The 27,052-nt window shown below is 52.8% G+C and overlaps 2 protein-coding genes and 1 pseudogene across 4 annotated transcripts; all 3 read left to right on the forward strand.

Moving 5' to 3' along the window:
* The first annotated feature begins 1,896 nt into the window (after positions 1-1,896).
* Positions 1,897-3,835, forward strand: LOC128350655 (olfactory receptor 52L1-like; annotated as a pseudogene).
* A 4,822-nt stretch (positions 3,836-8,657) lies between these two features.
* On the forward strand, positions 8,658-16,375 carry LOC128350661 (olfactory receptor 52D1-like). 2 transcript variants are annotated; one of them, XM_053309114.1, is made up of 2 exons: positions 8,658-8,726; positions 15,320-16,375. In XM_053309114.1, the coding sequence occupies exon 2, from the start codon at positions 15,343-15,345 to the stop codon at positions 16,288-16,290; it is 948 nt and encodes a 315-aa protein (XP_053165089.1). In that variant the 5' UTR covers positions 8,658-8,726; positions 15,320-15,342; the 3' UTR covers positions 16,291-16,375. The 2 variants fall into 2 exon arrangements, with proteins under 2 accessions (XP_053165089.1, XP_053165090.1); XM_053309115.1 differs by lacking the exon at positions 8,658-8,726 and adding an exon at positions 11,655-11,680 and having other exon boundaries at positions 15,372-16,375.
* A 7,125-nt stretch (positions 16,376-23,500) lies between these two features.
* On the forward strand, positions 23,501-26,781 carry LOC128348787 (olfactory receptor 52L1-like). 2 transcript variants are annotated; one of them, XM_053304433.1, is made up of 2 exons: positions 23,501-23,523; positions 25,857-26,781. In XM_053304433.1, the coding sequence occupies exons 1-2, from the start codon at positions 23,501-23,503 to the stop codon at positions 26,779-26,781; spliced, it is 948 nt and encodes a 315-aa protein (XP_053160408.1). The 2 variants fall into 2 exon arrangements, with proteins under 2 accessions (XP_053160408.1, XP_053160407.1); XM_053304432.1 differs by lacking the exon at positions 23,501-23,523 and having other exon boundaries at positions 25,831-26,781.
* Positions 26,782-27,052: the final 271 nt, after the last annotated feature.

Below are 27,052 nucleotides of genomic sequence, written 5' to 3' on the forward strand. Positions count from 1 at the left end.
ACACAACATGGTGCACACAGCATACCATCTCCATAACACCGTTCCTCCTGGGATTTGTGATGTACTCGGAAGCTGCCCCAAGGCTATGAAGACTGAGCGGTTGCACAAGCAGAGGTCCGGCAGTCCCCTCATGGCGGTGAGTGCGCAATCCCTCCGTCGTAACAGTCTTAGGGCTGCTTCCGAGTCTGCCGTAGTCCCCAGAGGAGCAGCCTTATGGAGACCTGCTGGTGCACACCCTGGTCGGCCGCGGAGTCTATCAGTGCAAGGGAAGGAGAAACCACAGACTGGTTTGTGAGGAGATGCATTTCATGTGTTCAGTTTGGGATGAATAATATTTCACTGATATATCGTTGAATCCCATGATTTGAGGCCAGTGATTTACTGCATCATTGTAATGTGGTGGAAAGAGGAATTGAATATGATTTTGATCAATCTTTGATGCAGTTTTGTCTGTTTAGCCTTTAATATTAATAAAACATACTTATAAAGTACAGTAAATCTCTTGGGAAATAGGTTTGGTCCAGAAGAGAGGAAATATAAAGAGTGATCTGGATATGCTGCCTCAGTTGTCCTGCTTCCCCAAGCGGTGAGAAGTTCTCGAGAAGTTCCTGCAGCACCCCTTGGATTCCAGTTTCCCTTGGTGAGTCGATCACTACAGGGTAAGGGTGGCTTCTTCTAATTGCTTGATTTGCACATGTACAGCACAGGTGGAGCACTGGAGAAAACTGGAGGATTGCAGAACATTCCTAAGAGTCAGTAACAAGTTACTTTAAAAGCACCCCCCCCACCGCCTAGGTCTCTGCTTTCTTGCTAGTTCCTGCATCTTCTAAGCTCTTAACATCTATCTATCTATCTATCTATCTATCTATCTATCTATCTATCTATCTATCTATCTATCTAATGTATTTTTATACCATCTCAAAGTCATGTCTCTGGGTGGTTTACAATAAATATAATGTAAATTAAAACAGAGCTTAACATATTTAAAACGGCTGGAAAAGCCAGAACTCGACAAATCCAGTAAAAAGCTTGGATGAATAAATGTGTCAGGAGGGTCTTTTAAAAAGCCATCAGAGATGGGGAGGCAGGAGACATTCCAAAGATTCCAGAGATTTTGGCAGGAGACATTCCAAAGACTTGAGAGGGCAACAGAGAAGGCCTGTCCCTGAGTAGCCACCAGATGAAGTAGCCTCAGACTGAGTAGCCACAGTGGCAACTGCAGACGAAACTCTCCAGATAGTCTCAGTGGAATCAGAGTGAAGAAGGCATTCTCTTAAATCAAGCAACTGCCTGCAGCTCCTCCATTGACAAATCACACCGGGGCGGTGGGGGAAGAGGTGAGAGCCTCATTCAGAGGCATCCGCAGTCAGCATCCTGGACACTTGACCCTATTTCACTTGCACAAGAGTTTGCCATTCAACTAACAGCCCACCATGTTGTAACTAAGCTTGGCTAACATCTTTCCAAAGGCATTTGTCGTCATCTTCTTCTTTTCTGTTATAAACTGATTATTCTTATCCCTGATTCCTTCTGACTGAAGCCGCCATCCCGCCCTTAGTGCTGCTTCTGATAAGAATTTCTAGTGAACTCCTCAGCACAAAAAAACCCAACACGTTTTGGTTCCCATGACATGTTACCCTCACAACAAGCTTAGGAGGACGTTAAGTGGGGAGGAAGGCACTGGCCTAGGGCCATCCCCGCCTCTCCCTTCTGGTCCGGCCGCATCTCAGGAGGCAGCCGCTGGGTTGCCTTTGTGTGCCCCCCTTGCCCCCCACCCCTCAGCATTCCATCTGTGCTTTGCAGCTCCTCCCACTGGATGCCCCCCTGCTGGGTTGCCCAAAGGGAAGTGAGAGCTGTGAGGACCTCGGGACCTGAGGCATGAAGCCTCCTCCTACCTCCAACCTCTCTGCCTCCAGCCCTGCCACCTTCATCCTGCTGGGCATCCCCGGCCTGGAATCCCTGCACACCTGGCTGGCCCTGCCCTTCTGCTCCATGTACCTCGTGGCCCTCCTGGGGAACTGCACCGCCCTCTTGGCCATCAAGACTGACCCCAGCCTCCACCAGCCCATGTACCTCTTCCTGGCCATGCTCTCCCTGACCGACCTGGTGCTGTCCACTTTGGCCCTGCCCAAGATGCTGGCCATCTTCTGGTTCGATGCCAGGCACATTGGCTTGGGCAGCTGCCTGGCCCAGATGTTCTTCATCCACGCCTTCACGGCCATGGAGTCCGGCTTCTTCCTGGCCATGGCCTATGACCGCTACGTGGCCATTTGCAACCCCCTGAAGCACGCCACAATCCTCACGGGAGCCCGCATGGCCATGATTGGGGCTGCAGTGGCTGCCCGAGGCATCGTGTTCTTCTCCCCTTCTTAGTGGGCCAGCTGCCCTTCTGCAAGAGCAGGGTCATTGCCCACAGCTACTGCGAGTTCATGGCCCTGCTCAAGCTGGCTTGTGCAGAGGCGGCAGTCACAAAGGCCTACAGCCTGACTGTGGCCTCCCTGATTGGCGCCATTGATGTGCTCTTCATTGCCTTGTCCTACGGCCTGATCCTACGCACGGTCTGCCGCCTGCCTTCCAAGGAGGCCGGCCTCAAGGCCCTGGGCACCTGCGGGTCCCACATCTGTGTCATCCTCGTCTTCTGCACCACAGCCGTCTTCACCTTCCTCATCCATCGTTTCAGCCACGGCCGTATCCCACATCACATCCACATCCTCGTGGCCAATGTCTACCTGCTGATGCCGCCAACCCTGAACCCCATCATCTATGGGGTGAGGACTCAGCAGATCCGGAACCGAGTGATGCGGGGGCTGCGCTGGAAGGCGGTCTGGTGATGGGCAGCAGCCCTTTGCACCCTTGCGGCTCCTGGTGCTGCTGCTGTGCTGCTGAGTTTGGACACTTACGGAGGTCTTGCGAAGGGAAGACCTTGGGTTGCTGAGCGCTCGGTGGTGAGTGGGTTACAAAGCCACCTGAGGGCCAGAAGGAAACCACACCCACACACACACACAGACACACACACCTTTGCTTACTACAAAAAGGACTGGGTAATCCAATACAAGACTGATAGACAAAATACGAAAAGCAAGCAAAGGAAAAGGGCTTCTTCCCAATACACAGAGCTCACCCAGGGACTCTGGGCTGGCCACTAGCAGGCCTGGCTTTTAGCAAGAGCCCTCCTGGAGCAGAGCATCCCGTTTCCTGTAGCAGCTGCAGCCAGGTGCTTCTGGGGAGCTCAGCTCACAAGCAGGGCATGAAGGCAACAGACTCCGGCATCCCCAGCAACAGGCATTCCCAGGAGTGTCCCCACTAACAGCATGTGACCCATTTGAAGACTTGGGCAGTGGCGGTCCGGGCAACGAAAAAGAGATTCTGGTCTGCGTGCATTGCGGCTGCAGGTTCACACTCAGCGGAGCTATCCCAGGTTGTGCAGAGTTTGGTCTCTACTCCTTCTACTTCAAATCAGTCCCTGGGGTCGTTCTGCTGTGTTGATTTAATGGGTTTTTTGCGAATAAGATCTCCTGTATTCAGGCCGACTTGGACTCCACTGTTTTCACAGGGTCTATGGAGGAGGTGTCCAGCAATCCCTCTTGCAGTATTAGACTGGATCCGTTTCAATCAGTGACTCCAGAGGATATGGACAAGCTGCTTGGGGTGGTGAGGCCTACCACCTGTTCTCTGGATCCTTGCCCAACTTGGCTGCTTCTCTCTAGCAGGGAGATTGTTGGAGGTGGCCTACTTAATATCATAAATGCATCACTGAGGGAGGGTAGGGTGCCCCCTTGTTTGAAGGAGGCATTGATTAGACCACTACTAAAGAAGCCTTCTCTGGACCCCTTAGTGATGGACAGTAACAGGCCAATCTCCAATCTCCCCTGGTTGGGCAAGGTGATCGAGAGTGTGGTGGCCAACCAGTTCCAGGCAGTTTTGGAGGAAACTGATTATCTAGACCCATTTTAAATTGGCTTTAAAGCTGGCTATGGGGTTGAGACAGCCTTGGTTGGCCTGATGGATGATCTTTACTGGGGAATGAACAGAGGGAGTGTGACTCTGTTGGTCCTCTTGGATCTCTCAGTGGTGTTCGATACCATCGACCATGGTATCCTTCTGGGTCGCCTGGGGAAGTTGGGGATAGGAGGCACTGCTTTGCAGTGGTTCCGCTCCTATCTCTCGTGTAGATTCCAGATGGTGGAGGTTGGTGACAGTTGCTCTTCAAAAACGGGAGCTGTTATATGGAGTCCTTCAGGGCTCCATTCTGTCACCAATGCTTTTTAATAACTACATGAAACCGCTGGGTGAGGTCATCAAGAGATTTGGTGCTGGGTGTTATCAGTATGCTGATGACACCCAAATCTACTTCTCCTTTTCATCTTCAGGAAATGGCACTCATTCTCTAAATATCTGCCTACAGGCAGTAATGGGCTGGATGAGGGATTACAGATTGAAGCTGAATCCAAGCAAGACGGAGGAGCTTATTGTTGGGGCTCAGAATCTGAGGGGTGAGTTAGATCTTCCTGTGCTGGATGGGGTTACACTCTCCCAGAAGGAGCAAGTGCACAGCTTGGGAGTACTCCTGGACTCAGGCCTCACCCTGGTATCTCAGGTGGAGGCCATGGCCAGGAGTGCTTTCTATCAGCTTCGGCTGATTCGACAGCTGCGTCCATTCCTCAGAGAGGTTGACCTCAAAACAGTGGTGCATCAGCTGGTAACCCAGCTTAACTACTGCAATGCGCTCTATGTGGGGCTGCCTTTGTACGTAGTCCAGAAACTTCAGTTAGTTCAGAATGCAGCAGCCAGACTGGTCTCTGGGGCAACCCGGAGAGACCATATTATGAACAGCCCTGCTGTTATAAGAACATAAGAACAGCCCTGCTGGTCTCTCTGGCAACCCGGAGAGACCATATTATGCCTGTCTTGAAACAGTTACACTGGCTGCCGATATGTTTCCAGGCAAAATACAAAGTGCTGGTTATTACTTTTAAGGCCCCGAATGGCTTGGGTCTGAGTTATCTTAGAGAGCGCCTTCTTTTACATGATCCCCATCGCACTTCAAGGTCACCTGAAGAGGTCTGTCTCCAGTTGCCACTGGTTCGTCTGGTGGTGACGCAGAGGGGGGCCTTCTCTGTAGCTGCTCCTGGGCTGTGGAATGCACTCCCGGCAGAAATTCGTAATCTGAGATCATTACTGTCCTTCAGGAGAGCCCTTAAGACCTATCTGTTTGGCCTGGTCTTCCAGAGTTTTAAATGATTAACTAACTGTTTTAAATTGTTTTAAGTTATTGCCCTGTTTCCCAGGGTTTTTAGCTGTTTAATTGGTTTAATTGTGTTTTAATAGTTTGATTTTAATTGTTAACTTGTTTTAATTGTTTTTATCATGCTGTAAACCACCCTGAACCTTTTTGGGGTGGTATATAAATCTAATAAATTGTGTTAAATGTGTTATTTTATGTTAAATGTTTTTGTAAGCTGCCTTGAGATTATTTTAATGAAAGGCAGCATAAAAATTTAACAATAAAATAAATAAAAGCAATTAAAATAAACTGCTTTGAGAACTTTGTTGAAAAGTGGTATGAAAGCATTTGTAGCCGTCGTTCTTGATGTCGGCCACTGGCTTTGTTTGGCACTGACCACTCAGTGGGTCCGCTGCATTTAGGAATGACTGGGTGCTGTTGCCTACCCCATGTCAAGGAATGCAAATAAAGACATCATGAGTGCCCACATCCCACGTAGCATCCCATAGATGGTTTCTGCACTGCCTGTGCTGCTTTGGGCATTTAAAATGTTGGGGGTTGTTAATTTTACCCCCAGGAGGTAACCAGCAGAGCACTAGGGAAGAGAGCACCCACTCCAGTCACAGAGTAGGTAGCCAAAGATGGTTTAGTGGTTGCAGCTATTTAGAGAAAACACATGCAGGTTCTTGTAGAGCTAAATACCAAGTATTTATTGGTTAAGTACACTTGGATGGGAAAAACCTAACCCTAATCTAAAGGACTACATCATGGATAGGTAAGGAGGGAGAGAGATGGTTCCATCTGCTCTCTAGGAGGAAAGGAAGGATTGTGACTCAGCACAGGCAGTGCGGAAGAGTCAGATCAGGGGTCATAGAGCAGGGACAGTTAGGGAGACCCTGACTCACTGCCTCTACTCTCTACTCTAGTGGTGGCTGGGATAGTTGATGCAAAAGGTCAATGCACTGGAACTCCATCTCAAAACAACCTCGAGGTAGAAACCATCCGCAGGATGCTGCAGGGGGGCAGAAGGGCCAAATGCATCCTCCTCCTCTCCCCCAGGACTGATCCTCGCAGAGAAATGTCCCTCTTCTTGGGCTCCTTTGCAGGCAACCAAGGTGAGGCCTCTGGGTCATGGCCTTGCCTCTTCAGCCTGGGCAAGAGAAGAGTAGAGACCCGGAGGATGTGAGGAGCCTGGGGCAGATTGAGCGTTTTGCCACCCATAGGCAGCCAAGGATTTGCCGCCCTTTTCTGGGGGCAGTGGCAGTTGCAGCGGCTGTGGTGAGAGGGGCATGTCCCCCCTTTTACTTTTTTAAAAAATGTTGCAGCGCAGCAGGATGGGGGCAGCAAGAGCTTCTTCCAGCTCCCCTCCTGCCTCCCAGATGACTGCCTGAGCCAGTTTACAGCCCGTTTGGGGCCTCTCTGCGTATAGAGAAAGGCCCCAAATGGGCTGCAGACCGGCCCATGCAGTCATTTGGGAGGTGGGAAGGAGCTCTCTCCCACCCCATCCTATCTCACAGAAGCAGTTTTTAATAAGTAAAAGGGGGGACTTTCCTCTTGCCTTCCCACAGCGGCTGCATTGCTGCCATCACCCCCTGAGAGGGTTGGCAAAATTTTCCTCCCCTCAGATTTGGCCGCCATAGGCAAGTGCCTACTTTGCCTATCAGTTAATCCGCCCCGGGAGGAGCATCTCTTGCATAGCCATCTCTCGCCTCACTCCCATGCCTGTGCTCCATCTTCTGGTGCTGCCCCCATCGGTTCCAGGGAAATGTGGGTGTCTGTCTTCACAGGGAGGGGAGGGGGTGTCTGTGTCCTGTCTGCAGAAGAGTTGGCTTGCATTCTGGCAGTGACTGGCGCCATCCTTTGGGCCCAGTGGGCCTAATGATGGAAGACAAGGTCTCGGCAAGAGCTGGAGGCAGCAGCTGAGCACGTGAGAAGAAGCCCGAGTCGGGCAAGGATGAGAAGACCGGACGGCCGACCTGGAGCTCTCAGACACAGCCATCCAGCAGGGAGCGGGGCTGAGCACGGGCAGTTTTTCCTTTTTTCCATTTCCGCTTGAGTTTTGTTCTTTGAGGGGGGTGCCTGCCCCTGCTCCAGCACTGGGGTGCCTCTCTGCCAGTCTCCTTCCAAGAAAGCAACAGCTCTCCTGCATTAAAAGCATTGACCCCCTGCATTACAAGGGTTTGGGGCAGAGCGCCACTCCCCAGTGCTAAGAAGGGTGAGCAGCAGGTCTGCATCAGCAGGAGGGAGGGGAGAGGCAGTTGTCTTCTGGCCTGGTCCAGCGGGAATGGGGGCTCTGCTGGGTAGAAAAGCCGCCTCCTTCTTGTGGCCACCCAGGGGCGGAGCCACCACTGAGCAAACTGGTTCCAGGAACCCAGACCGCTGCCAGTCAGGGGCCATGCCTGGCGCCCCGGCCATGCGACGTATCTTTGCTTGCCAACAGGACCGCGCAGCTCCGTTTGCAGGCAGAACCCCCCCAACCAGCGCCACGTTTGCAGCACAGCCGCAGCGGCTCCTCCCGGCCACACTGCGAATGCGGTGCTGGCTGGGGATTGTGCTCACAGATGGGGCTGTGGGGCCAAGTTTGCGAGCTAAATCAGCGCCGTGTTTGCAGCGTGGCCAGGGAGGGAGAGTTTCTCCGGCCGTGCTGCAAACAGGGGGATTTTTCCTGCAAACGGGGCCGCACGGCCCCACTTGCCAGCAAAGATATGCCCCCTGCGTCTGATGTCAGATGCAGGGGTGGGGCTAGGGGGGTGGTGCTGGCGGGCTGGACCTGGGCCACTGCTGGCCTCCCTCTGCCCTTGTCACCACCCCATGACTTTGACTGTAATCAACATGCACCCCCCCCCCCAGCCTGGGACCGCCCCGCCCCAACTCTCAGGCACATGCTTGCTAATTCCACACAGGAGCTTTCTGCTTCCTACAATGAAACGCAGGCTTCAGTGGGACACCAATGGGAAATTGCAGAAGCCCTCGTGGCTCCCTGGAGGGGAGGAGCAACTGCTGGGTGGAGCTTGTGGCTGGATTAAGAGTGCAGCAGTTGCACTGTAGAGGGCAGGTGATGACAAAAAAGAGCCACTCTCCAGGCAAGATGCCTGCTTGTCTAGATGGGAGATTTCAGTTGCCCTGAAAGGTTGCCACAGTCAGGATCTGGGAAAATGGAAAGTCAGGATCTGGGAAAATGATTCCTTTTGTAGGGATGAGAATGGCTTGAACCACCCATCAGGAGCAAGACAGACCTTCAGCAAGGGGGGCTTCCGTGTCCTCTGGGGCCACCAGTAGAGGAGTTCCTCATCTGCCTTGCAGCAGATCTTTTGCAGCAGACCTCACTCTTTTGGTGAGGGGAATCTGTGGTGTCTCCTGGGTTGATCATCCCCTGTTGCACAAGTCAGGTCTGTGGAGATGGTGATACGGAGCATACAAACACCGACAGCTCCACACATCGGATGAAGCTCCACAGATTAAGTCTCTGCTTGCCAATGAAAACTCTAGCCACAATACCCTGGTAAGTCTCTCTTATGTCGAAAGCACTTTCTAAAACCTTCTGGGTGCTTTCCCGATTAGACCCTGCAACGGGGTTACTGTTTGCCGCAATTCTCGGTTGCTTTTAAAAAATCAATTAAAAATCAGTGGATGGGCTGATTTATTTAAAAATAAATAAAAATAATCCTGCTATCCTCCACTATGTGTGCACCAAATTTGAGAGCTCTCTGCCCAGCCTTTTTGTTGGGGTGTGTGTGCTGCTGCTGCTGCTGCTGCTGTTGTTGTTATTGTTGTTGTTGTTGTTGTTGTTGTTGTTGTTGTTGTTGTTGTTATTATTATTATTAATAATTCGATTTCTCTACCGCCCTTCCAAAAATGGCTCAGGGTGGTTTACAAAGAGAAATAAACAAATAAGATGGCTCCCTGTCCCTAAAGGGCTCACATTCTAAAAAGAAACATAAGACAGACACCAGCAACAGTCACTGGAGGTATGGTTCTGGGTGTGGATAGGGCCAGTTACTCTCCCCTTGCTAAATAAAGAGAATCACCATGGTAAAAGGTGCCTCTCCGCCCAGTTAGCAGGGGTATTATGTATGACTATTTGCCCCATGGGCAGAAGTCATGGGTGTGTGCTTGGTGCAAGGAGCTCCTGACTCTTAGGGAACAAATTTGTTCCCTTGAGACCAAGGTGGCGGATCTGGAGAAGCTCAGAGAGACAGAGAGGCATGTGGACGAGACCTTCAGGGACGTGATAGAGGCATCCCACTCCAGGGCTGGTAGCTCCTTTGCTGTCAGGGAGAATGAAGGTCTCAGGGAAGGATGACATCGGTCTGAGGAAGAGGGAAATGCCCCTTTAGAAAGGACCCTTTCCGTGTAAGATGAGCCCATATCCTCTCGCACAGGGGATACTCCTCTAGTGGGTGGGGGCCTCCTTGTAGTGGGTGATTTGATCATTAGAGTTATAGAGAGATGGGTTTGAGATGCGCATGTTGACTGGTGGGCCTCTGTGTGAAACAGGAGGCTGGACTAGATGGGCTTCCTTGGGTCCGATCCAGCAGGGCATGTTCTTATGTTCAGGTCTTTAATTACTCCAGAGAGAAATAACAGAACGTATCCTCACGTAAAGGTCTGTTGGTTAGTATTAACTGAAATCTAGGCTAACAAAGCATGAAGCAGAGAATGTTGAGCTGAACGTGCACTTATAAAGCATAGGAAAACATCGTTGCCATTTGAAGTTTAATTGCGGTGAGAATGACTATCCATAGCAGCACCATAAATAACTCCATCAGTGAGAAGTGGCGTTTGAGTACCCATTGGGGAAGGACCCCTCTCTCAAAGCCACTTAACTCTCTGAACAACTATCCAGCCAGACAGGCAGCCGATGGAGAAGGTGTGGCGTGAACTGTCCCAGCACAGCCTGCCTGCCTGAAGGGGATGGGAAGCCTCCCCTCCATTCCACACACACACACACACACACCCCTCTGCGGTCTGTGCAGAGTCCTCCTTCTGCAAAGCACAGCTGGCTGCACAGCCATGGAGTGGGGAATCAGGAGTGGGGTTGGGTGGCAGCAGCAGAGGCAGCCAACCATAGTCAGAAGCCCCCAGCTTCTGACTGGAAACACTGCAGCCAGCCACAGAAACATGACTGGAAAAGCACTCCCTACCAGGCACGGCCACCCCTCACAAAAAGAGCAAGGCAGGAAATCCCCCGGCATGGCACAGGAGCTCCTCTCCTGGGCACCCTGCAATGGGGTCATGTCAGATCGCAGAAGTGGGCTTCCACACTCCCTGAGTTGTGACACCGCAGTCCCTACACGGACAGCAGGGTGCTGTTCACATTGCCAATGCCTTGCTTCGAATTTAATTGCTGCGATATAGAGCTAGGACGTTGTATATCCCGCGTAAAGAAGTTGCTGTTTTTTCGGGCTGTTAGTTTCCACGAGACGGTTCCCCCTGCTGTTTACGTTCCAAATGCGACTTGCCTGAATGGCGGCATTTTGCTGCTGAAGAGCAGCCAGTCTGGAAAGCGCGCTGCTGCTTCTTGAGCCATACACACAGAAGGCACCTGTGGCCAAGAAGCAACACCACCCTGTTAGCCCCCAGGGAGATTTCTCTGGCCCCGGCCAGCTGGGAGTGCATGTTGGGAGAGGGGGGGGAGGGGCTGCAGATCTGCCGGCAAAGATATTTAGGACTGTGGTGGGACTAATGTGACCAGTGCTGATTCTCACAAGCATGTGTGTGCTCGTGTGTGTGTTGAAGCTAGTCAGGTGTGCCTTCCTAGTAACAAAAGCAAAACTACCCCCAACAAACTGAAAACAAGAGAGACTGAAGTGAGCACAAAAGCAATGCATGAGGAAGCAAAAGGAGTGCAAAAGACCAGGCCCTGTCAGCAAAGCCTCCTCCACAGAGCCTGATTTTGTCACTCCTTTGCTAGGAACATCTAGTGGAGCAGGGAAGGAGTTGCCAGTTCCCAAAAGTTCCTGAAAGATGCAGCCAAATGGGGCCTCCCACACTGCAATGCTCTCCATAACTGGGGTGCCAGCACAGAGGAGGCTCTGCTTCTGCCCCCTGCGAGTGTGTGATCCTGAGCAGCCCAGAACACTGCTTCGGGAAGTTCTCCCTGCATCTTGGCTGTGAGGCCAACACCCTGCTTGTAGCTGGCCAGCTGTCACAAGCACAGCTCACTGGCAACGCCATGATCCTCCAAGGGCTGGTTTCCTTAGTTCTCGCCAGCGGATGCTGTGGCTCATGGTGGCCTCCTCAGAACCTGATGAACTTCATCTCAGATTCTCATGTGCCAAAATGACTGAGTGAATCACTGAATCAGAGAATTTTGGAGTTGGGACTCGGGAGGGACCCAGAGAGCTTCGAGTCCAACTTGCTCTCTGAGCAGGAAACTGCTCCAGCAATCACCTCTTCCCAGCTTCCCCATGCAAATTCCTGTGGGAAGATGAGCAAAAGCTCATCTACACAAGTGTCCATGCACAAGCCCCGCTCCCTCGCAACACACACATATACGCACAAAGATTGAATCTGTGTAGGAAACTCATTGCAGGTGAAGCTGTCCTTAACGGAATAATAATAATAATAAATCACTGGCCAACTACAAGTTCTCAATGCAGCTGACCCAGCAGAAGGAATGAAAAGAGTCCCCAAAGAGCAGTTCACAGTCTCAGAGAGAACAAAACGGCAGCACCGGCACCACCAGCCACTCGAAGGGACGATGCTGTGCTGGGCCAAACGGGGGCAGTTGCCCTCCCAGTGCTGAATGCAAGAGAGCCCCCACTTTGAAAGAGGCCTCTCTCCGGGGAGAATCAGGACTTCGTTGCCCAGCCTCTCTCCCCCCACAGCTAATTTACTCCCGACAGGATTTTTGCTGCTGCTGCCACCATCCACCTAAAGGCAGGCTGGACCCCTGAGACCCCCTGAAACCCCATAAACACTTGAGGGAAGGTCTAGGCGTGCAAATGTGAGCGTTCCCTGAAGCCTGAGGGAAATCCCCGTAGGGCTAACCTCCTATGAAACTCAGCACAGTCTAGTATTCTAGGTAAAAGACTGAAAAAATTAGTTTATTACAGTAACAATCCAGAAGTACTCCCACCTCCTTCCTGATGCAGGTGTTAGGATTAGCAGGTCAAAACCCTTCGCTGCAGAAAGATCCCTTTCAGAATCTCAAGCCTCAAAGCAGGAGGGTGAGCCAGTTGCTGCCTCTGCTCTCTCTCTCAGCAGCTCCCTCTTGGTCTCCTGAGCTCCACATGGCCCACACCCACAACACACACAACACCCACCCTGTTGTGAACCAGGCCTGATTTGCATACTAAATATGCTTATGAGCTAGCATACCAAATTCGGCCTGTTTCATCAGTGTCACAAAGTGACCAGTTCTTTTATACGGTGACCATGTAGGATCTGGGCACAAGGAAGAGAGGAGATCGAAGCAATCCTAAATGATTCAATGGGCTTTATTGAGTATAAAAGAATAACAACATCAATCTAACTGAGCAGAAAACAGAACAATCCATCAGTATTACTAACAGTATTTTAACCCTAGCCAGCAACAACAATCACCCAGTGTTCCTAACTAACATATGTGTGTGTATTAAATCTTCCTAGAGCCTAATAGAATTCAGATATAGATGGGAAAGGGGAGGGTAAGGAAGGCTGAGGACTGGCATGGATTGGGGAGATCAGGAATTAGTAGAGGGAAGTGGGGGAGGAGAAGAAGGGGAAAGGATGGGGAGGGGGATCCAAGGCTTGTGGAGCAGCATATTACCAGGGTCAGAGGCTTGAGAGCAGTGGGGCCTTCAGCTGAAGGAGAGAGGCTGTAGCTGGAAACGGGAGCTCGAGAGCGATGATCAAGTAGGCAGTTTGCTCAGAGCAAGGCTGAGAATGAGAGTACCATGGCTGGGAAAGTCTTGACTTCTCACTGCACAGCCGAAGTCAGACAGTTCCTGTCCATGGACAGAGTTCCTGCTGGTCGCCCCGCGGCTTAGCAGCAAACTCTGAGATGGCTCTTGAGCACGTATGCTTGTTAGGCAAGATTACTAGGGAGTATCATGGCTGGGGAGCCTTGACTTCTCACTGTGCAGCAGAAGTCACAAACAGATAGCCCCTTCTCCCTGGAAAGAGTTCCTGCCTCTAGCCCCATGGCTTGGGCAGCAAACCTTTGGATTGCTCATGAGCAAGTCTTGCTTGCAGGGGAAAAAATTGCTAGTAGACAAAAGACTGCTAGCTCTCTGTCCAGTAAGCCTCATTCTTTATAGTTGTATCTTCCTTTGATCCCCATAGAGTCTATTCCAAACATCCTCATCCTTCCTGGGTCCCCAAAAGGTGACAACTTGCTGTTACCTTCTGGATATTGTCTTTTGGTTAGTCAGGATATTAGCCCAGTCCAGGGAGATCTTAATCTCATCTTCTGTTAGCTACTATCTTCAGGAGGGGACCAAAGCAAATCTGCATCTCTGAGCTGCAAATGGACATCTTATCTTGTCCCCAGATTTCCCAGCCTGGACCCAGAAGGTGTTAAAAGGTGTTAGTACAAGGATCAAATCTACAGGTGTTTTCCTAGAGTGGGCTTTCTATAGACAGCAACTGAGTATCCCCTTTGGGCATAGCAGAGCAATCATTGACAAAGATTAACATAGACCTTGCAGGAGGAAGTGAGAGCTCAGCTTCTCAATTCTTCCAGACATTATCTGAAAATGGGTTAGATTTTAACATTTGGATCATTCTGGCCTGGCTTTTGTGCTTCTTTGAGTACCCATTTCACAATACAATGCTGGATCGCCTCTTCCTTCACAGAACAGTCCATGAGACCTGGGTGTCAGTTCACCCTGAGTCCAGGCATTAATTCATTTCTTAATATAAAATGAAATCAGACACAGGCCTGAATTCCATATACTTCTGGGATGGTACCTCTGGGTCTAATGTTGGGGTGCCCCCAACAACCCACACACCCACCACAGACAGACCTAGGAGTCTCCTGAAGAGTGAACTTCAAACAGAGAAGCTGTCTCCTGTTGTCTGGCACTCCAGAGATAAATAGGAAAGGAGCTCAGGATTTCCTTCACAGGGTTAGGACCTTGTGTTGGTACCGACTGGAGCCATTAAGAACATGCCCTGCAGGATCAGGCCCAAGAAGGCCCATCCAGTCCAGAATCCTGTTTCACACAGTGGCCCACTAGGTGCCGCTGGGAAGCACACAGGCAAGAGGTGAGAGCATGCCCTCTCTCCTGCTGTTGCTCCCCTGCAACTGATACTCAGAAGCATCCTGCCTTTGAGGCTGGAGGTGGCCCACAGCCCTCCAACTAGTAGCCATTAATAGACCTCTCCTCCATGAAGTTATCCAAACCCCTCTTAAAGCCATCCAGGTTGTTGGCTTTCACCACTTCTTTTTGCAGATAATTCCACAAGTTGATTATGTGTTGTGTGAAAAAGTACTTCCGTTTGCTGGGCCTAAATTTCCTGGCAATCAATTTCATGGGATGACCCCTGGTTCTGGTGTTGTGTGAGAGGGGAAAATAATTTCTCTCTCTCCACTTTCTCCACACCATGCATGATTTTGTAGACCTCTCTCATGTCTCCCGACAGTCGTCTTTTTTCCAAACTAAAAAGCCCCAGGTGTTGTAGTCTTGCCTCATAAGAAAGGTGCTCTAGGCCCCTGATCATCTTGGTTGCCCTCTTCTGCACCTTTCCCAGTTCTACAATGTCCTTTTTAAGATGTGGTGACCAGAATTGTATGCTGTACGGCCGCACCATTAGACAGGGTTGCAGCCAGGGAGCAGAAGGTCAGGTGTGATCATAACTCTCCCATGTACATGAGCATCTCTTGGGATGGCAAGGATGATCTCCAAACGGCTAGCTGTGTCTGTGAAAAGACAAGGGAAAGGGATGCGTGATGCACACACTTTCAAAACCTCCCCAGACTAGGTGGAGATCCTGGCCTAAAGGGAAGCCCTTCGTGACAGCAGCTTTGTCCTCCAGGTAGCAGGAATAGGCTCTGCTAGGAGTTGCCCGAAGCTAGGACTGAGTTGTCCATGTTGGGTTCAGGTGGGTGGAGGGGGTGGATGGGCCGCCAGCTGGCTCCAGAGACTGACAGCTCCTCCTCTGTTCCAGGTGTGAACGCAGCCCTGCTCACCATGCCTGAGGACAACCGCACTGGCCTCAGCACCCCGCCCTCATTCTTCTTGGTGGGGGTCCCAGGGCTAGAGTCTGCCCACGTCCTGCTGGCTTTCCCCTTCTGTGTGGCGTATGTGCTGGCCCTTGTGGGGAATGGGACCGTCTTCCTGGTCATCTGCGTGGAGCGCAGGCTTCACCAGCCCATGTACCTGCTCCTGGCCATGCTCTCCCTGGTGGACGTGGGGCTCTCCAGCTCCACCACCCCCAAGATGCTGGCCATCTTCTGGCTCAGTGCCCATGACATGGCCTTCCACGCTTGCCTGGCTCAGATGTTTTTCATCCACGCCTTCACTGCCCTGGAGTCTGGCCTCCTGCTCCTCATGGCCTTTGACCGCTACGTGGCCGTGCGCGAACCCCTACGGTACTCGGCCATCCTCACCAACCTCACCATTGCCAAAATGGGTGTGGCCATCCTCAGCCGGGCGCTGGCTCTCCTCATTCCTCTGGTGCTGCTGGCGGTACGCCTCCCCTTCTGCAGGACCTGGGTCGTCATCCACACATATTGTGAGCACATGGCGGTGGTCAAGCTAGCCTGTGGGGACACCACACTCAACAGCACCTATGGGCTGGTGGTGGTGGTCATGGTGATCGGGTTTGACGTGGTCTTCATTGCAGTGTCCTACGTCCTCATCCTCGGGACGGTCTTCCAACTCCCGTCCTGGGATGCCCGGCAGAAGGCCCTGGGCACCTGCAGCTCCCACCTCTGCATCATCCTGCTGTTCTACATTCCAGCTGTCTTCTCCTTCCTCACCCACCGCTTTGGCCATGGTGTGGCCCCTTACATTCATATCCTCCTGGCCAACCTCTACCTCTTCATCCCCCCAGCACTGAACCCCATTGTCTATGGCTGGAGGACAAAACCCATCCGCCAAAAGATCCTCCATGCGTTGCATTGTTGCAAAGGGTAAAATGAGGGGGTAGTGGCACTATTCCAGGCACGTTGGGTAGAAGAAGTGTCATCCCTCTGCCCCCAGTGCCTCACAGTGTCAGACATCCAGTGCCACCCGGCCTTCTTCCTCCCGCCTCCCGTACCTGGGAGGGGGGGTCCTCCTCACCTGTCCCTCCAACATCGGTTCTCCTCCTCGCATTCCACATTTTGGTGGGGACAGCACAGAAATGGCCCCTTTTCACTCTGCAGTGGCTCAGGGCAGAGACAGTCTCCAACATCCATGGGTTAGTGGGGGGAGGCTCCAGGTTTCCTCCAGGGTCAGTTTTCTCCTTCCCTGTCCTCAAGGACTGTCAAATAGGAATCTTGGGCTTCCCAGAGCTGGGACTTGGGTTAGGTGTGAACTGGGGCTGCTGGGCACTTTCCAGATTACCAGCTACAACCATGATAACATGCTTTGGCTTGGCAGGATTGTATTCACAACGGGAAAATACAGCAACCTTTTTGCAAAGCAATCACAACATCCTAGCTCTAAATTGCAGTGATAAAATCCGAAACAAGGCATTGGCAATGTGAACGGCACCCTGCTGTCAGTGTAGGGACTGCAGTGTCACAACACAGGAAATGTGGAAGCACACTTCGCAGATACGTTGTGACCCCATTGCAGGGTCTAATCTGGGAAGCGCCCTGGAGAGGAGAAGGTTTGTCTCCTGCCACATCCTAAGACAGTCGGGGTAGCGTAGTGGCTTAAGGACTGAGTTACAGTCCCCGTTCAAATCCTGCACCTGCAGTGAACTTACTCAGTGACCTTAGAGGAGCTTTTGTCTTTCCGCCTCACCCCTAAACCTGCAAAATGGAGACCCTGGTGCTTGTTTGGGGGTAATTACTTATACAGTGACTGCTCACTCCCATGGCAGCAGACGTTCGTTAACAGGGTCTCAGGGGCAACAGCTTGTGAATGTTGTGAGTGATTGGGAAGGAAGGCCTCTCTCTAGCTGCATGGTGGCCACATGATGTTGCTCCTATAAAAGCATCAGGAAGCACAGCCGGGTGCCAGACGGCCCCCTCTTTGACACTCGGATTCCAGTGAGATCCTGCTCGTTTGCATGCCAGGCTCCAGCGATGACAGAGTCTCTCATGGGAGGTGGCAAAACAGGCCATGCCCAGCCCTGGACTGACACCTTTTTGATGGAACTGAATACCCAAGAACATGTTCGTCTTCAAAGTCCCCTGAGACTTTTCTTTGTTATGTTTGCATATTTGAATTTGACAATGAAAGTTCTCATCCCTGTTCGTGATGACAAGAATTTAAATCAGACAAGCCATTTTTATTTGCAATTATGTGCAGACCAGCTCTCAGCCCCTAAAACGGGTGTGTGTGGTGCAGCAGGGAAGCTGGACATGGTGGCAAAGCCCTCTCAGAAGGGGCAGAAGAAAGTCACTGCTAGATTTTGGTTGCTAAAAATGGAGGCACAACTGGACAGTGACATCAGAGGTCCCCTACCCCACCCTTCTTGCAGCTTAACTCCTCCGACAAGCCATCTTACGGCTGCTGAAGACCTGAGGACTTCTGCCACCACACCCAACCCACCCAAACCCTTTTGCTTTACTCTCCAGCCTGATGAGGGTATTATTTTGGAGAATTAATCTCCATTGTGCAAGCTCCTTTTCATTTACTTTCTGCTTTTGCTTTGGATCACATTTATTTTATCAATAAACTGCCCTGCTGTTTCTGTGTTGTAATAGGGGTGTGCACGGAACCGCGGAGCTGCAGTCTGGCACTGGGGTTTCAAACACTTGGTGTTTCAGGAAGCCTTCTGCGCACGCGCGTGCAGGAGGCTTCACTTTCGCAGACGGCAGGGAAGGGGGTGGGCGGGAGTACGTCTCGCTGTCGCCCGCGTGCTTATAGAGAGCGCGGCCGGTCCGGGCGAGATTTAAGGGGGCGAAAGGGGGCTTCAGCAGCAGCAGGGGGCTTCAAGGGGGCGGCAGGGAAGTACCCTGCCACCCGATTGTTTACACACGGAGGAGCGGCGCCGGCGGAGCCATCGTAGTGGATAGAAGCGGGCGGCGAAGAAGCCTGCCGCCCGGATTTTTTGGGATATTTACGGCGCAAAAAGTGGAAAGTAAAGTAAAGTAAGTAAAGCCCCCCCCCGCCCTTAGTGGAACCCTCCACCCTATCCCTCCTGAACCAAAACCACCCCATGTCCGGACCGGTTCGGAGGCCAGTAGAATGGTCTCCGAACTGGTCCGTGCACACTCCTATGTTGTAATGTGGTGTGGTTTGGAGGGCTCATTCTGTATTTGGACGATGTGTTGATATCTAAAGCCCCTTTCTGTTTAAGAAGGAAAGCAGTCTAATCCTCGTTAGCACAAGAAAGCACAGTTCAGTTGACTAAATCTTGTTTTTAATGAGCGCAGCATCCCAGAAAGAATGACACCAGAGGACACAGCGTATTGCTAAGAAGCCATATCAATGAGCAGATGAGCAAAAAGAGCAAAACCATATAATTGAGCAGAAAGAAGCACACCCCTTCCTTTGCCCCTCCCCACCCTAAGGTGTGAGCATGAAGCTGGCCAGAAGAGAATCAGCACTCCCTGCCCAACATGTCCCCACAGCCATAAAAAGGAGAGTAGAGATGCTGTGGCCGCGATCCCAGGATCCGAAAGAGCGCAGGCATTGATCCCAGAATAGCCTGGGGAGAATCTGTAAAATAAAAGGTTGCTCATGGTTTCAAAGAGACGTCAGTCACTCTGCTCTGAAACTCTTCCATTCTCAGTCTCCTTCTAAGCATTCCTGGAATTTCAAAATCAACCAGCAAGGAATTGTAACGTTTGTGCCACAGTGCTCCCCCTGCTGGCGGTTTTGTGCAAAGCCTCCAAAAAAAGAGAACAAGATTTTAAATAAACATTGCCACGTCATCCTCCTCTGCGGCCCCATTGGCCAAAACGGGGCAGGATGAGGAAGCAGAGAGTACATTTTAAGAGAAATATATGAACAGTCTCTCCTTGGAAAACACATTGCAATAGACAGCAATATACGAACGGCCGCCAGCATTACCATTAACATGATTTTGACTGTGGTTTGACTATGGCCCTACAAGACGTTGCAGCTTACATCACTTTTTACGAGTGTAAATCTCTCAATCGGGAAAGCACCCAGGCGTGGTTTGTGTGGCTTCAGGCTGAGCTGCCTTCAAAGGGCAGCTGAAGTCATCTCAGAGATGCTTCTGCACTCAGGGGTACCAGAAGATGCCTCCCACAGGTCAGGTGGGAATCCCGTGAGCCTGGTGGCAGCTGCTACGTCTAGATCAGGCCAAAGTGGGTCCATCTCGGCAGCGTCCTGCTCCCCCCACCCACCCCCATGACACATCAGGTGCCGTTGTTGGGAAGCGCCCAAGCCAGCCAGCAGGGCTTGCAAGCAAGAGACCTCCCCAGACCCCAGAGGTATCCAGAGGCAGGCCACCCAGCAGGCCTGGCAGAGGCCCCAGGGGAGGAGTCTCCTTGGCGATTCCAGCCCAGCGGGTGGGGCCAGGGCACTCATAGCCAGCAGCAAAGCGAAGGCCAGCCAGCACCACCCGAGCCAAGAGACCAAGAAGGCACCTGGTGGACAGCCGGGAACGCAGCAGGCAGGGGCTCCCAGGCAAGTGGGGCCGGAGCACCAGTCAGCGGTGGGGTGGGTGGGCTGCCGAGAGGGCTGGAGAGGGCATGACCCTGAGAGCAAAGAAGGGTCTGAGGGGTGGAGGGGGCAAATGGAAGGGGGGGGCAGCGGAGATGCCCCAACTGAAGGCTGAACGGAAAGGCAGGAGAGAAATGCCGGTATAACTACAGAAAGAAAACTGCCCCCTGACAGTAAGGATGATTTCTAGATCAGAAGTGGCCAGGGAGAGTTGGCTAAAACCTCAACTGCTGCAGAGAATCATTGCCAGTGGGGAGAGTTTCCTCCCTGTGAATGGAGCCAGCAACCCATCCATCTAGCAGGAAGGGCCTGGGGGCTTCTGATCTGACACACACAGACCCTTTCTGACACTGAAAGTAGGGGTCGTTTCGGCACGGAGGCGGCTGTTCCTAGGGAACTTCTCAGCTCTTTGGTGGCTGCCGCTTTGTCCTCAGAAGTCCCCTCAGGGCAACTTGGTGGTGTTGTGACTTGGCGGTGGCATCCTTCCAAGAGGGGGCACCTTCACGGCCAGTGAAGGTGCCAGTGGGCAGGGGCTGGGCAGTGGGCAGGGGCTGCTGAGGGGGGCTCCATGCCCAGCAGGCTGTGGGGAGCTCAGGGGAGGGGGCAAAGGGGAGCCTCTGCTGGTGGCTAGTGACCAGAAAGAAGAAGCTGCCAGCCAAGCTTCCTCCAGATTTCTCTGGAGAGCCCCAACCCCCCGTGTCCACCCCGCTGGATGCTGCTGCCCACCCCAGATTTGCTGCCCAGAAGTAGGCGAGGAGGAGAGTGTCCCGCTCCGCTCTTCCCACAATCCATGATGGGGACCCAGGAGAGGCCTCCCAGAACCTCCCCCACCCATCTCCAGCCATGACCAGGCTGCTCTTTAGAGCTTTTGGGGAAATGGGGGCACCTCAGCCACCCTATGGGGAGGTCCTGGAGAGGAGACTGGTGGGGGGAGAACCTTTGCAGGGGAGGGAATTACAGAATGGAGGAGTCCAAAAAGGCCACCCGGTCTGACCCTCTGTGGGCACAGGCCACCCTTCCTACTTCACAGCCCCCCGCCACACACCCCAGTCCACAGCAAAGCAAGAGCAGCGGGACTCCATCCTGATAGCAGCAGGGCACAGAGCCTGTGGCAAATCAAGCAGGAAAGCAAGCAACACACACACACACACACACACACACACACACACACACACACACACACACACGAAGAACAGCCCTTCTGGATCAGGCCAAAGGCCCATCCAGCATTGGCCACCACCAGGTGCTCCACCACCAGGGGAGGGGCTGTTTTCTCCTGCTTGTGGGCTTCCCAGATTCAGGGGTGTCCAATATGCAGCTATCCAAGCTAGCAGCTCTTGGTAGCCCTCTCCAGAGATGATAGCCTTTTAAACCCTTCTAGAGAGGTGGCCACCACCACACCCAGCAGCAGCAGCAGCAGTGGACCCTCTGGTTGAAGCACACGTTGTTGTGTGAGGAAATCCTTCCTTTTGTCTGACCCAAAGCTCCGCTCCAATGGGTGACCCTGGGTTTGCATGTTATGAGAGAGGGAGGGGAACTTCTCTCTGCCCACTTCATCAACAACCCTGCATAATTTTTCTACACCTCTTTCATGTCCCCCCCCACCCCACTTTCCTGACTAAAAAGGCCCAAGTGTTGCAGTCTTTCCTCTGGGGGTGGTGGAAGTGGTTGCCTTTTATTGCCCTGGTCGTATTGGTTGCCCTGCTCTGCCCCTTTCCCCGCTCCACCATATCCTCCTCAAGGCGCGGTGACCAGAACTGTATGCAGTGTTCCAGTTGCAGCCTCACCATAGAGCTGAATCAGGGCATCACTCTCTTGGCAGTTTTCCTTCTCCAGTCCCTTTCCTAATGGTCCCTAGCCTGGAATTGGCCTCCTTGACCACTGCTGCTTCAGCAGCTGCCACAGACTGGATCGACATCGAACTGACTTAACAGGAGGGAGGTTAGCTCTGCCTCCTCTCCGTCCCAGCTAGAGCACTTGGTCAGACCCTGCATGTGGGCAAGAAAGACACATGGACAATGCTATCCTCAGGGCGTTTTCCAAATGGCGAGATCTATGCCCGTTCAAGTGTTGCAAAGTGCAACGGTATGAGGCAGAGGCTTGAAACCACGAGTGCAGCATTTCTCAATGCTTTTTTCAATGCATCATGACAGGGTTGTGGCCGATCAAATTGCCCACCACTGCAGAGGGTTTTTTTGGGGCAGGGGGTGTCCATATTCCACCTGAATCTCATCCACTGCCCCCACTCCATTTTGGGCCAAAGGGGTCACAGAGGAGGAGGATGTGATGAGGTGTTCTTTCCCCCCTCTAGATGGTTTTGCGCAAAGCCACCACTAGGGGAGCACCATGGTGAGAACATTAATTCCTTGATTTCCTCTTCAAAGAACTGGAGCACCCCCCCACCCCAAAAATCATATATGGAGAAGGGCATTAGAGATCAACAATGCCCTTTGACCTGCAGAATGAGCCCTCCACACCATTGAGAACAGTTTGCAGGCTTGCTGGTAAATTATTCAGTTCATGGAGTGTCCTTGCAGTAAACAAACGGGGGGTGGGAAGAGTCCGTTGCCTTGCAGTAAACAAATGGGATTGCACAGAAGTAAATGATCCAGTTACTTATTGAAGGGCTTCCTCTTAAGTAAGAGGCCATTCTCTCTCCCTGTCCTGGACTGCTTTCAGGGAAGCTCAGCCCCATTCCACCCAGCAGCCTTTTCTCTGGTTTTGACAATAGCTGACCAACACCCCCTAGAAAGTGGGGGGACCCCCAGTGCCACTTGTGAAGATGAAGCCCTTCCTGGCCTCAGGGAGCCTTCTCCAGTGCCATCCTTAAGTGTGGTGGATTGGGGCCATCACCCCAAGCTTGGCACCCTCCCTGGCCCCATGGCAGGGCAGAGATGCTCACCTGGAATCTCCCTTTCCCCACTGCTACTAGCCCAGCGCATGGCTCCTGCCGACCACAGCGGCTGCTCTCTAGCTCAGCCATGCCTCGTGGCAAGCCAGATGCATTAATGAGACTGTTCTGGGGTGCTGGCTAGACACTCCAATCGGGCTTTGGGGCTAACAAAGGGGAGTCCGTGTGACTGGATGGAACAGTTCATTACAGTACCTATTGGTTTTGGTCTGGAAATGATGAGTAGAAGACAGGAATATAGAACAGTCAGATTTATTTAGGGATTATCAGGGTGCGGGGAGATAAAAAGTTTGGCTAGGAAAGGTGAAGAGGCAATACAATCTTAACTAGCAGTATTTAGGATCTCACATAGAGGCGTTTTAGCTTGAGGTCCAAATTGTCAGTGAATCAGCTTCGGGCTTTACTTGAGAAAGGAGCAAGACATAGACTTGAAGAGGAGAGAGAAGGGAGCGAGGAGATTTAAAAGGGAAAGGAAGTTAGTATTATTGGTCCCAATCTGTTGGTGCATTGGAGGCACTTGCAGGATGGAGTATGTGGGTAGATGGCCTTGCAGGGGCAAAGCAGAAAGGCAGGGAAAGAAAAGGGCAAGTGGAGCAGAGTGGCCACCTGCAAGCTAAGGAACCAAGATAGCATTTGGTTCCCAGGATGGGTCCAGGGTCCTTCTCTGAGTTCTCTATTGTGTTTCCCCTCCTCCTCCTCCTGACCATGGGTTGGAATCAGAAGTACAAATAGGCAAAATCATGCCTTGGGGGCAATGCAAAAGGCAGGTGCCCTGACTGCTGGGCCGAAACTCACATGTAACAAAGAAGTTCATGTTTGAACGAAGCCATCAAGTGGGTGTGGTCTTTAAGAAGCAAAAGATGGCTAGTCAGGAGTTGTGTGTAGAGTACCGGGTGGGCTCAAAGCTTTATCTGAGACAGGGACATCTCTTCCTGGAAGAGAGAGGGGATTCCTTTTCTGTTAAAGACCCTACCTCTAGGTCCTTGTCAGCTCGTCAACCTTGCGATAGGAGACTGGGGGTGAGCCATGCTTATCAAATGACAAAAGCTATTTCACTTGTGAGGGTCTCTTTGCTAGCTCCCTGGCTTTTTGCAAGAGAAGCCATGGCGGGCCGGGGGTGTGTGTTTCTCCCTACAGTTCTTCTGACCTTGGGCAGCATCACCCCATGTTTGCTTGTGCCAAGCGAACAATCACATAGTTTGCCAAATATGGGCATGTGCAGAGTTCACAATCCCATAGGGACATAGGGAGCTGCCATATATTGAGTCAGACCATTGGTCTATCTAGCTCAGTATTGTCTACACAGGCTGGCAGCGGCTTCTCCAAGGTTGCAGGCAGGAGTTTCTCTCAGCCCTATCTTGGAGAAGCCAGGGAGTGAACTTGGAACCTAGATGTTCTTCCCGGAGCGGCCACATCCCCTGAGGGAAATATCTTACAGTGCTCACACCTCGAGTCTCCTATTCATATGCAACCATATGATGGACTCTGCTTAGCTAAGGGGACAAAGTCATGCTTGCTACCACAAGACCAGCTCACCTCTCCAAGTTAGCTCAGGTAGCCAGGAGGGAGGTTCCAAGCCTGCAACTCCCAATCCCAGAGAGGGGTTCTGTTTGCAGCCCCAAAACAAGCTGTTCTGGGTACGGATGAAGCTGCCACTATGCATGGCTGAGCAGAATGTGCCACGAGGCCCGGCTGGGTTAGAAGGCAGCTGCTGCTGCTGTGAGCAGTAGCCACACTCTGGGCTGGTGGGAGTGGGGAAGGGCCCCACAGCCCCTTCCATTGTCCTGGGCCCCATCCTGCACCCCAGAGGATGCCCCTGGCCACCTCCTCACAGTGGGGATCTCCTTTGTAGCGGTCTCCATCTCACCCCATGAGGCTCTTGGGTCTCACTCCTGGGGAGACTTTCCCTGCTCTGCTCTCAGGACTACAATTTACAGGAAGGAGCAGAGGCGCAAGTTTCCAGAGGGGGCCAGACCAGCACCAAGGACACCTGCCAGCCGCCGAGCTCCACCCTCTGCTTCCTGAGAGAGCTCTGCAGACTCCTCTGGGTGGATGCAGCCAGGCCCATTTCTGGCAGCAAGGAGGGTGGCTTGTGTCGGGGAGAGGGAGGAGCGGAAGCCGCAGAAGCCGCAGCTTCCTGAAGCTGCTGTTATCTTTTTAGAGACAACATGAAGGAGAACTAGCAGCTCATCCCGATGAGCCAGGGGCAGGGCGCCAAGCGGCCTCTGCTTTCTGGCAGCAGCTGCGGTTGCTCCTCTCTCCCACACTGCCTGCAGGCTGGCCATTTGTCAGGCGGAGCTGCATGGCTAAAGTCACAGCTTTACTTGACAAATGCCCAGCCTGCAGGCAACGCGACTCTTGGGTGGGACAGGAAGAGAGAGAGGAGCCGCCCAAGCTGCTGATGGAAAGCAGAGGTGGAAGTGGCACCTCCTTTGATGCCCCTCCCCCCGGCCAGCTAGTTAGGACCAGCCGCGACTCTCATGAAGTCTGATTTTTTTTTTTTAAAGCCACTTGCGGTGTAGTGGGAGGGAAGGGGGGTGCAGGGGCCACACAAGCCCTGCAGGGGTGGGGAGTGTGTGGGGAGCAGATCTCCACTTCTGGGCGACTGCTCAGCCATCTAGACTTAGACCCACCTAGCCCTCTTGACCCATTGAAAGAGACACTGCTATGGGGCCTCTGGCATCCTCCAGGAAAGGATGGAGGAGAGCTGAGTGGACTCCAGGAAGAGTCCAGGGCCTGTTGTGGCCTGACCAGGGGTGCCCAGGTTCCCTTGCCAGAGGACCCCCAGTTGCAGAGTGCTGCTTCGTGGTGGCGGCACCTGCAAATGTTTGCTGGCTGGTGGGGCTGCTTGGGTGCATGCCGGGTTGGTTGGTCCCATTCTGTGGCAAGGAGGGTCCCTCTCTGCATCCGTGCTCACCCTCTTTCCCCTGTGCTTGCAGGGGGCTGCAGCCGCTGCCTTCTCCCTAGGGGCCGCCATGTCTCCTGTGAACACCAGCAGCAGCCTCCGGCCCTCCTCCTTCCTCCTAATGGGCATCCCGGGACTGGAGGCCACTGCCCAGCACTGGATCTCCATCCCTCTGTGCTCCATGTACCTCTTGGCTTTGCTGGGAAATCTCCTGCTTCTTGCCGTTATCCAGAGTGACCCCAGCCTCCACGAGCCCATGTACCTCTTCCTAGCCACGCTGGCCATCACCGACCTGGTCCTCTCCACCTCCACGCTGCCCCAGATGCTGGCCATCTTCTGGCTGGGCCCCAGGTCAATCAGCTTCCACTCCTGCATGGCCCAGATGTTCTTCATCCACACCTTCTCGTCGGTGGAGTCCGGCATCCTGGTGGCCATGGCTCTGGATCGCTACGTGGCCATTTGCCTCCCCCTCAGGCATTCGGCCATCTTGAAGCCCTCCACCGTGGCCAGGATGGTGCTGCTGATCCTCCTCCGGGGCCTGGTCCTCATCCCCCCCTTTGCCCTCCTCCTCTGGAGGCTGCCTTTCTGCGGGCACCGAGTCATTCCCCACGCCTACTGTGAGCACATGGCAGTGGTCAAACTGGCCTGTGCAGACACCACCGCCAACACCATGTACGGGCTGGCAGTGGCCCTGTTTGTGGTGGGGCTGGACACCCTCTGCATTGCCCTCTCCTACACGATGATCCTCCGGGCGGTCTTTGGCCTCCCCTCCAGTCAGGAGCGGCTCAAGGCCCTCAGCACCTGTGCCTCCCACTGCTGCGTGATCCTCATCTTCTACATCCCCGGGCTCTTCTCCTTCCTCACCCACCGCTTTGGCCACAATGTCCCACACCACATCCATATCCTGCTGGCTACCCTCTACCTCTTGGTGCCGCCAATGCTCAACCCCATAGTCTATGGGGTGAAGACGAAGCAGATCCGTATCAGGGTAGTGCGGGTCTTTTGTGTGAGGGTGGCTTGAGGCCTGGGGAGAGGCTGTGAGGTACTCAGCAATATTCGGAGAGTCCAGGCTGCCAGTTCCATGCAGCAAGAGAGGAGAGAGCCCAAAGCGGGCTTGACCATGCAGAAAGTAACATTGAGGGCATCCACACTTGCAGAAGTCGAGTGAATGCATTCCCTGTGTAGCCAGCACCTGGATTCTGCACACACCCCTGGCCCATGTCCCAAACAGGCAGGGTATTCTATGATGCCCCCACCATGCCCCCAGCCAGGTCACCTTCAGTAATCACACA

The sequence above is a fragment of the Hemicordylus capensis genome, chromosome 3 (genome assembly GCF_027244095.1).
Source record: "Hemicordylus capensis ecotype Gifberg chromosome 3, rHemCap1.1.pri, whole genome shotgun sequence".
Lineage (NCBI taxonomy): Eukaryota > Metazoa > Chordata > Lepidosauria > Squamata > Cordylidae > Hemicordylus > Hemicordylus capensis.